General features: G+C 42.2%; 1 protein-coding gene across 1 annotated transcript; it reads left to right on the top strand.

Annotated features, from left to right (window-relative positions):
* Positions 1-583: 583 nt before the first annotated feature.
* Positions 584-7,775, top strand: eif4ea (eukaryotic translation initiation factor 4ea). Its single transcript, XM_080843069.1, has 7 exons — positions 584-611; positions 2,077-2,180; positions 2,456-2,551; positions 3,078-3,141; positions 4,517-4,630; positions 5,666-5,805; positions 6,149-7,775. The coding sequence occupies exons 1-7, from the start codon at positions 594-596 to the stop codon at positions 6,261-6,263; spliced, it is 651 nt and encodes a 216-aa protein (XP_080699195.1). The 5' UTR covers positions 584-593; the 3' UTR covers positions 6,264-7,775.
* Positions 7,776-8,995: the final 1,220 nt, after the last annotated feature.

The following is an 8,995-nucleotide window of genomic DNA, read 5'->3' on the forward strand; positions in this document are numbered from 1 at the left end:
GAAAGAGCATCTTTCCTTCACTTAATAAATACAAAAAAACACTGTTTTTAAACTACAAACTTAAGTCTCTGTTGCTGGTTATTTCTTGCCGATCACACCTCCCATCAAGAGGCCCGTTTGCATTTAACTTCCACCAAAATGAAATAATTCCTAAACAGAACCTGCCATCTGAGGGGCTATTTCAAGGACTGATTACCTACTTTAACACTGAACACCAACACAGCACAAAAGAACAAAATGATGTAGTCTGTTCTAGTGCTGTGTTTATGTCACATCAAGTAACGTTAACCAATGTTAGATATTTTCTTGACAACCGATACACTTTTTTTTCCATGTCAAAATTGTAAAAGTAAGAGAATAAGTTGGCGCTCTCTCTCTCTCTCCCTCTATACATAATACAAGAGCCTATCGGCCACACAGTCGCGCTACTAGCGGTTGGCCTCGCTCATTGAGGGAGAAATATGCAGCCGACTTTCAATGCCAAAGTTGGGTTTGTCACGTTGAAAGGCGCAGTCCAATCCAAGACCCTCTCTCATCCAATCAGCTTTTATTTTCACACCATAGTAGGCTACTTGCAAGCAGATTTCTAGAAGATGGCGACTGCGGAACCGGTGAGTGAGTGTTTACCTTGGGAAATTTTATTTAGAGATTAGAGATTTAGAGATAAAGATAATTTAGAAATCTCGTGTGGATTTTCTGTTGCAACATGGTGGTGAATCACTACAGCCATCAATGTATCCCAGCTTTATAGTAGAGTCGAGCTGCAATTCCTTGAATGAGACTACTCTTCGTGGGTTTGTACTTTGGGAAGTCCTCAGTAGTAGTATGGAGACTTGACAGTAATGTTAGTTAGCTAGTGTCGCAAAATCATTTCTAGTTTTGTGTCGCGAATAGGGGATTGTTTTGGTGAGGGAGTTGTTAATCTGACTTATCTAGTAAGGTAGTTGGTAAATTATGGTAAGATTTTAATTCATTTTCCAAAATTCAGGACGTAGTAACTAACGAAAGGGAGATAGCTAGCTAACTTGCATGCTAGGCTGTTTCTTATGTTGTGTGAACAGATGTGTCATTTTATCAGTGGTCGCTAATTTGTTAATGTAGCGAATTTGAACATATTCTTAGTTTGGGGTGAAAATAGCTAACTTCTGTTATCAATAGCCATAGTCGTAACTCATAGTTTGCTCATATCGGACAACACGGCACTTTTCGAGTCATGAAGTTGAACAAAATGTATGATTGTTTTCGGTAACACTTGAAGCGTTCCTTTCTATATTAAGTGTCATTATTTTAACACATCGGGATTAGCGTGTTACAATGTGACGTTCATTAACGTAAACGACAACATTTGAATTCGTTCCACAATTTGTATTTACTAAAACAGCAAATGATTAACTAGTGCACACATTGCTCAACGTTGCAACTAGACACGCAAATATCTGTAAGTAAGGTAGCGCGCTGATTATCTTTTTACACCACAACCGTAACTTTGTCATTTATCTTGCACGTTGCATTAATCATTGATTCACATGAAAATGTCATCAAACTGCTCAAACAATGTTTCATAAACAGTTGATCATTGAGGTCATTCACTTTCTGTTGCAGTCGAGTTAACGTTTCTCATTCTTGATACGATGATTAGTGATAACATCCAAATTCTCCAGTAAGTGAAAGCAGAAGCTAAGTCACAGTCCCCGCCCACTCCACTCCACTCCACTCCTCTTGCCCGTAGGTCCGTCATAGTGAGGGTTTAACGGTGTGGAAACGGATGGAGGCTCAGGTAGCCCAATATTACCTTTCACTGTTTGTAGGCAGATGGTCTTAACGTCATTAATTTGGCAGCTAACATTCCAAAACCGCAGTGCTCAAAGCCACAGGTGGTTCTGGATGTGTGCACACAGCATTACACTATGGTAAACTGAGTTGTGCTGCCCTTTCAGAGATTTGAACATGTCTGGTCTGCAAACGTAGCTATTCGGTCCATTGTTTTGTATTGGCAGTACGAGATTTTATTTACGTAACACATGTGAATTACTTCGGAGGAGAGTACACTTACACCAGCCATACGCTGTTTTACAGGAAACCATTTGTAATTCTTCTAATTCCGAGGAAGAGAAAACTGAAGCAACAGGACAAGAAGTTGTGAGTCCTGAGGATTACATCAAGCATCCACTGCAGAACAGGTCAAACACCTTTTCTCTCTCCACATATCTGATTTCATTTAAACAAACAGTAAAGTAGTTTTGCTGCAGTCACACTTTTTTATGACCTTTGAGTGCCATTGAGGACATCTAGCACAGATAAAGAAGACCAAGTATTGATCTGTTTGTTTGCTTTTGCATTTCTGATTGCGGAGGTGCTTTTTCAATGTGCAAATGGTCCTGTTATTGTATTTCAATTTAAAGATGTAAACTTTGCGTTCTACTACTAAGTTTGTCTTGTTTTGTTTTCCCAACAGATGGGCTCTTTGGTTCTTCAAAAATGACAAAAGTAAAACATGGCAAGCCAACCTGCGTCTCATCTCAAAGTTTGACACAGTGGAAGATTTCTGGGCGTAAGTGTCATCAGAACTTCAGTTTCACAGCTGTTCCGTTTTGGAATGTGACAGGACAGATGGAATCTTTCTGACCAGAGTCTGAATTCTAATTCTGTTTGAGCCCACTGGCATAATACAGCCCAGTGGAGGAGGAAAGCAGGTAGAATGCGGCCTTGATTCACTTGTTGGTTATTCATTTAGGGCTGAGTTTTTGTCCAAAGTACCATACAATTCATCTCATCAGTACAACAGGTCTTGAGGAAGGACTTGAAATGCAACAAGTGTTGTTCAGTGTCCTAACAAAGCTTGGTGAAATAATCCCTTTATCAGAATCCTCCATTTATTTAAGTAGAAGTCAGTGACTCTTTCAAACCTTCTCAAAGCGCAACTGTAGCCATGCTTACTCCAATAGTTCAAGTATGTGTCTTTCATTTCTGCTGTGTTTGAGGTTCGTTACAATATGCCAATCAGAGTTTGCTTTTTAAATGACTGGCAATGGCATTGGAATAGACGTTGACAGATTTGTCCTTATTTCTCTTCTCAGGCTCTATAATCACTGTCAGCTGTCAAGCAACCTGATATCTGGCTGTGACTACTCCCTTTTCAAGGTAACAACGATTATCTGGGAATTAATGTTTTCCACGTAGAAACAGAACAGCAAACAGCAATGTTTGAGCCTGTGTCAAACAGGCAGGAGGAAGTGAATTATCCTTTGAGGTTTGTTAGACAAATGCTAGTCATGTTTGTGACCGTACATGTGTGTGAGTTTCTGTGCAGGCTGAAGGTCATAAGTTTTAGGTTTCTGACGTAGCCAGAGGTCAACACAACCCCTGCTGGGCAAAGCTGAAGACATTTAAAGCATGTGTCAGTTTAAACCATTCACCTACAAATTCAAACCAGCTATTTTTATCATGAGCTAATAACAAACTTGGGTGCCCCTCCAGCACAATATGATCACTGGTTGTGGTTCGATGTCAGGGGCATTGTTGCCGTAGTTACAGCTTGTGAGGTTAGTGATGTTACAGTTTTTAGGACTGTTAAAAGGGTTGCTAAGCAACAGCACGGTTACGTTGCCATGTAGCTTTTGAAATCCAGCTGGCACGCTCTGTCATAAAGGAGGTCATCATCAAGGCAGCAAGCCTCTAGTCTCAGGAAGGAAACAAGGACATGGTTCTTTTATAGGTTCACAATTATTTATTGTAAATGCTGAATACTCCATATTGATCACACAACATGTACACCAGGAAAACCCCATTCCAAAAATTATTTGGTGATGCTATTAAAGATTGTTGCCAAAAAAAGAGCTACACTCTTAAAAAGATGTGGGAGTTTCCTAGGTTCTCTATTCAGCAACTTAAACTCCCAATGCTTTGTAAATGTACTGACCGCGCTGCCTGTTTTTGTCTTTTGTTTGTTTATTTTTTATGTGTAAATATCCATATTTGCCACATCTCAAAACAGCTTTTTTTTTATCTGACACCCGGTCTGCAAAAGTGTTCTTAAAAAGGAAACCTTTCATATAGACACAGTGTGGTGTGAGAGGACTCTGTGTGGTGTAATCGTACCCCTTTGAGGGCTCTGTATGGGGTTAGGGTTAGAGAGGTGTGGCACTGCTCCTCTAAAAAGACTAGTGGATGTTATGTAGCACAGACTGTAATGGGTTTTAAGTCCTTATAGGGAAGTCTGTCCTCTGGGCTGGAGTTCTCTCAGACATGAGGGACTATTTGACTGTTTGACTGTTGACCTGTAACTCTACCTCTTTTGGTCAAAATGACATTGAAAACATGTTATTTCATTATCATTATCATTGTTTATTCAGGGAGAATTGACTGAGCACAGAGCTCTTTTGCTGCAATGCCCTGACTGAGGCTACAGAATACAGAAGAACAATAAATAAACAAACCATAAGACAGACATGTAGGATGGGAGCAGTTTGTGTTGACCCTTTGACCTTTGACCTCTGACCCCTGACCCCGTGTGCAGGATGGCATTGAACCCATGTGGGAGGACGAAAGGAACAAGCGTGGCGGTCGCTGGCTCATCACGCTGTCCAAACAACAGCGACGCGCAGACCTAGACCGCTTCTGGCTGGAGACGGTGAGCAGACAGACAGACAGACAGACAGACAGACAGACAGACAGACAGACAGACAGACAGACAGACAGACAGACAGACAGACAGACATCTTCCTAGGCAAATATAATTATGCATATGCTGATCTGGACAGCTTCTGGCAGGTTCCAGTGAGACTTGACACACACATTTACACACACACACACACACACAAACATGAAAGACGCAGAGGGAGAGAGTGAAACAGTGTTCAGGCTCCTCTAGGATGTATGAGCCTCATATTAATGCAACACTGTCACTGTGGCACACAGACATTATTGGTTTAACCTACACACACACACACACACACACACACACACACACACACACACACACACACACACTCGTTCAAAGTGGTGTGGCCCAGATTCACACACGCGCTCCTTTCACTAGCATGCGACTATAAGGAGGCATGAATGGATCCTTTATAATGACACACCTTTTTCCCCCTTAATATTTCCCTTCCTTCTTTTTCTAACCATTCCAGTTAAACTCCCTCACTCCCACTTACTCACTCACTCCCGCTTACTCACTCACTCCCACTTACTCACTCACTCTCACTTACTTACTCACTCCCACTTTCTCACTCTCTCACTCACTCACTCACTCACTCACTCACTCACTCACTCACTCACTCACTCACTCACTCACTCACTCACTCACTCACTCACTCACTCACTCACTCACTCACTCACTCACTCACTCACTCACTCACTCACTCACTCACTCACTCACTCACTCACTCACTCACTCACTCACTCACTCACTCACTCACTCACTCACTCACTCACTCACTCACTCACTCACACACACTCACACACTCACCATTACTCTACATTATTCAAACTGAATTATTCACCTACGCACATTCACCCACACACATTCACCCACACACACAGAGTGGAGCATAGGCCAATGCACGAATCTATACACATCAATGTTTAAGCATAGAACAGGAACAATCTCTATCTGTGACCGATAGAAATGCTCACTACACTTGTTCTGTTTGTCCCTCTTCAGCTCCTGTGCCTTGTCGGCGAGGCCTTTGATGACCATAGTGATGAAGTCTGTGGAGCTGTGGTCAACATCAGAACGAAAGGAGACAAGATTGCGATCTGGACGGCAGACTATGCCAACAAAGAATCAGTGACACACATAGGGTAAGCTCTAGCTCTGGAGGACACAAAATGGCCGCCGTTATGTGTTTCATAATCAGACACATTTTTTTTTAACTCATCTTCTCAAATAATTTGTGACATACATTTAATTTCATGGTGTAGCCCTTACCCGGTTCAAAAACACTTCAGATCAGAACAATTTAATTTAAGACTCGATGTCCAACACTTGTTTTTTTGTGGTTGTGTAGTTGAGAACAGTAGCTGATCAAATCTGCCGAAATAACAAAGTGTTGTCAAAAGGTTATTATAAAATGCGAGCTACCTGGCTGACCGTCACTGACCTCCCCCCCCCCCCCCCCTCTCCCCCCCTTTGGTTCCCTCTCAGGAGAGTCTATAAAGAGAGGCTGGGGGTCCCTCCCAAAGTCATCATCGGGTACCAGTCACATTCGGACACGGCCACCAAGAGTGGCTCCACCACCAAGAACAAGTTTGTCGTCTGACGGAGGCCTTTACGCTCTGGGCTAGGGTTAGGGTTAGACGGACGGATGCCTTTACGCTCTGGGCTAGGGTTAGGGTTAGACGGACGGATGCCTTTACACTCTGGGCTAGGGTTAGGGTTAGACGGACGGATGCCTTTACACTCTGGGCTAGGGTTAGGGTTAGACGGACGGATGCCTTTACACTCTGGGCTAGGGTTAGGGTTAGACGGACGGATGCCTTTACGCTCTGGGCTAGGGTTAGGGTTAGACGGACGGATGCCTTTACACTCTGGGCTAGGGTTAGGGTTAGACGGACGGAGGCCTTTCCGCTCAGCAATGGGAGGCCTTTGCGGTTCATCTTTAATCGTTATCACTTTCAGTTGAGACTTTGTGTGTGAGTGTCTGTGTGTGTGTGTGTGTGTGTGTGTGTGTGTGTGTGTGTGTGTGTGTGTGTGTGTGTGTATGTACACACACGCAGAAACTGTGTGTGTCGTGGGTTACATTGCCATAGTGTTCAAACAGGAACAGTGACTTTGTATGCTCTGAGCTTAAACCAAAGGTTAGCGATGGCGAGACTGAATGATAATAATATTAATAATAATAATAATATTAATAATAATAAAAATAATATTAACGAGAATTAACAACGTTACATCACACAAACGAACAAACAAAGTAAGTAGATTGATACAGGGTGAAGAGGAAAAGAAAGTGTCTTTCACCGATCCTTTAGTCCCACACAGACTGGCTGTCTGAACGCTCTTATAACATAACATAACCAGACTGAATGCACAGGAGGAGAGCCTTCCAGCCCCCACCTCTGGTGGACGTAGGATTCAAACTGTTGCCTACCTGTAGTTTCAGAACAAGCTCAGCACTGTTCAACGTGTGTGTTATAAAAAGGAGACCATGACACTCTTCCCTGTCTTATATGAACTCAATCATGCTTTGTCTGGGCATTCACTCTTTGAGTGTGGTCTTGATTTCATTTCCTTTTTATTTTGAGTGGCAGTAAGTTATTTTCTTTTACTTGGTTGGTTGGCCCTTGGTTGCCTCTCCTCCATGGTTTTATTTCCTTGTTTTAGATTAGTTAAGGCACAGTGGCCACAGCTGCCCTTTTCCCCCCCTCTTTTTTTAAGTCTTTAAGTTTTTCTTTACTTGTTTGCAGAGTCATTATCAAGCTCACAGCATTTAACTTCCTGACAGTCATGTGACTAAAATTGTTTATTTTATATAATATGTTTGCTTATTTGTTTGTTTTCTTTATGTTGTATCTCTGTTGGGTTTAGTTAGGTGTTTACATTCCCAGCTAAGGACATTGACTTGCATTACAGCATTAACTATGCGTGTGTGTGTGTGTGTGTGTGTGTGTGAGCGTGTGTGCATGTGTTTGTTTGCATGTGTGTGTGTGTATGTGTGTGTTTGTGTGTGTGTTGAGAAGCCTATTAGGTGGGAGCTAGGGGTTGAGAGGGAACACTCCTCTGCCCAACTCCTGCATACATGTACAAAACACTGAATGTAAATAAACTTGTACAGTGCTAGGTTTTTGATTGATTATTTATTCCTGAAACGCACCTTCTTTGCCCTGGCTCTTTTTGTGCGAGCGTTGGAATTTTTCACCCACTGCTGCCTCCAGTGTTTGGGAGGACCCTGGTCCTGGAACAGAGGTGGAGTTGTTTTTGATAGGTTGTAGCCTCTAGGCAGAGCAGTACTCTCTGTCACCTCCGTGTCCTGAAGCAAAAAAACAAATGAAATGTCCTTACCATAGTGTGTAGGTCTGCTTTAAGATCCATTGCCATTATCGAGAACACCAGGGTGGAGATGGAAACCGGTGTATAAAATCAATGTAATCTGTTGGACTGTTTTCCCCAGAAACACAGAGAGCTGGAGTAATTTGAAGGCAGGCAATTGTTTGTCGGCATCTCAGCACCCAGTACTGTTGTCTAGCCATCGATCTATATTAATGTTAATTTAGAACTAGTATATTACACACGTGTGTGTGTGTGTGGGTTTTATGTGTTTTGAAAAGCACTCGCAGGAAAACAGTATTTCTGTTCATGATTGTAGGTCCTGAAGATTGTTTGGAAGTATAAGCAATCAAGGAGCTCTGGCTTTGAAGAAATTCTCCTGATGTGCAACTGCAAATTATTCTGAGCGATCATTTGGTGTTGTGTAAGATTCTAACTCCATGGCCCTCTGTGTGATGTCGTGTAAGATCCTAACTCCATGGCCCTCTGTATGATGGGTAAGATTCTCACTCCATGGTGATGTGGCAAAAGCTCTTGAAAGCTAAAGATTCTGAATGATTCTAACAGTTCCATTCCACAGCAGTTTACTGACGATGTTCTTTGGATTACATTTTTGTCAAGATCAAATCCCAACATCAAAACTAGGCCTCTTGTTCATGCTATTGACATCTAAATGGAGTATTTCGTATTTAACACCAGTCTTTTTCAACCTTATTCTTAGATTCTTCTTAATTTTTGAATGTCTTCCTTCTTTAAAATAGGAAAATAATACATTTTAGGATCTAGATTCATAATATTTAAAGCGCGTTCTTTCATAGGTGTACCGAATCAGAACGTCTTTCATCTCTAAGAAAGCTGTGCCTGCAAGGATCAATATTCTCCTTTTCAAGCTTCGCCATAATGAAACCAGTGTGAGCAACTGATCAATGAACATTTCTACTCAGAAGGGGGGGGGGGGGGGGGGGGGGGAATGCCACACTCTCTATCCTTTGAGCAACTTTGGTC

This window comes from Sprattus sprattus (genome assembly GCF_963457725.1).
Source record: "Sprattus sprattus genome assembly, chromosome: 8".
NCBI classification, from domain to species: Eukaryota; Metazoa; Chordata; class Actinopteri; order Clupeiformes; family Clupeidae; genus Sprattus; species Sprattus sprattus.

Coding starts and splice junctions, on each gene's coding strand:
- eif4ea (XM_080843069.1), top strand. Junction 2,181..2,455: donor AAGCATCCACTGCAGAACAG/GTCAAACACCTT, acceptor TTTTCCCAACAG/ATGGGCTCTTTGGTTCTTCA. Junction 5,806..6,148: donor GAATCAGTGACACACATAGG/GTAAGCTCTAGC, acceptor GTTCCCTCTCAG/GAGAGTCTATAAAGAGAGGC.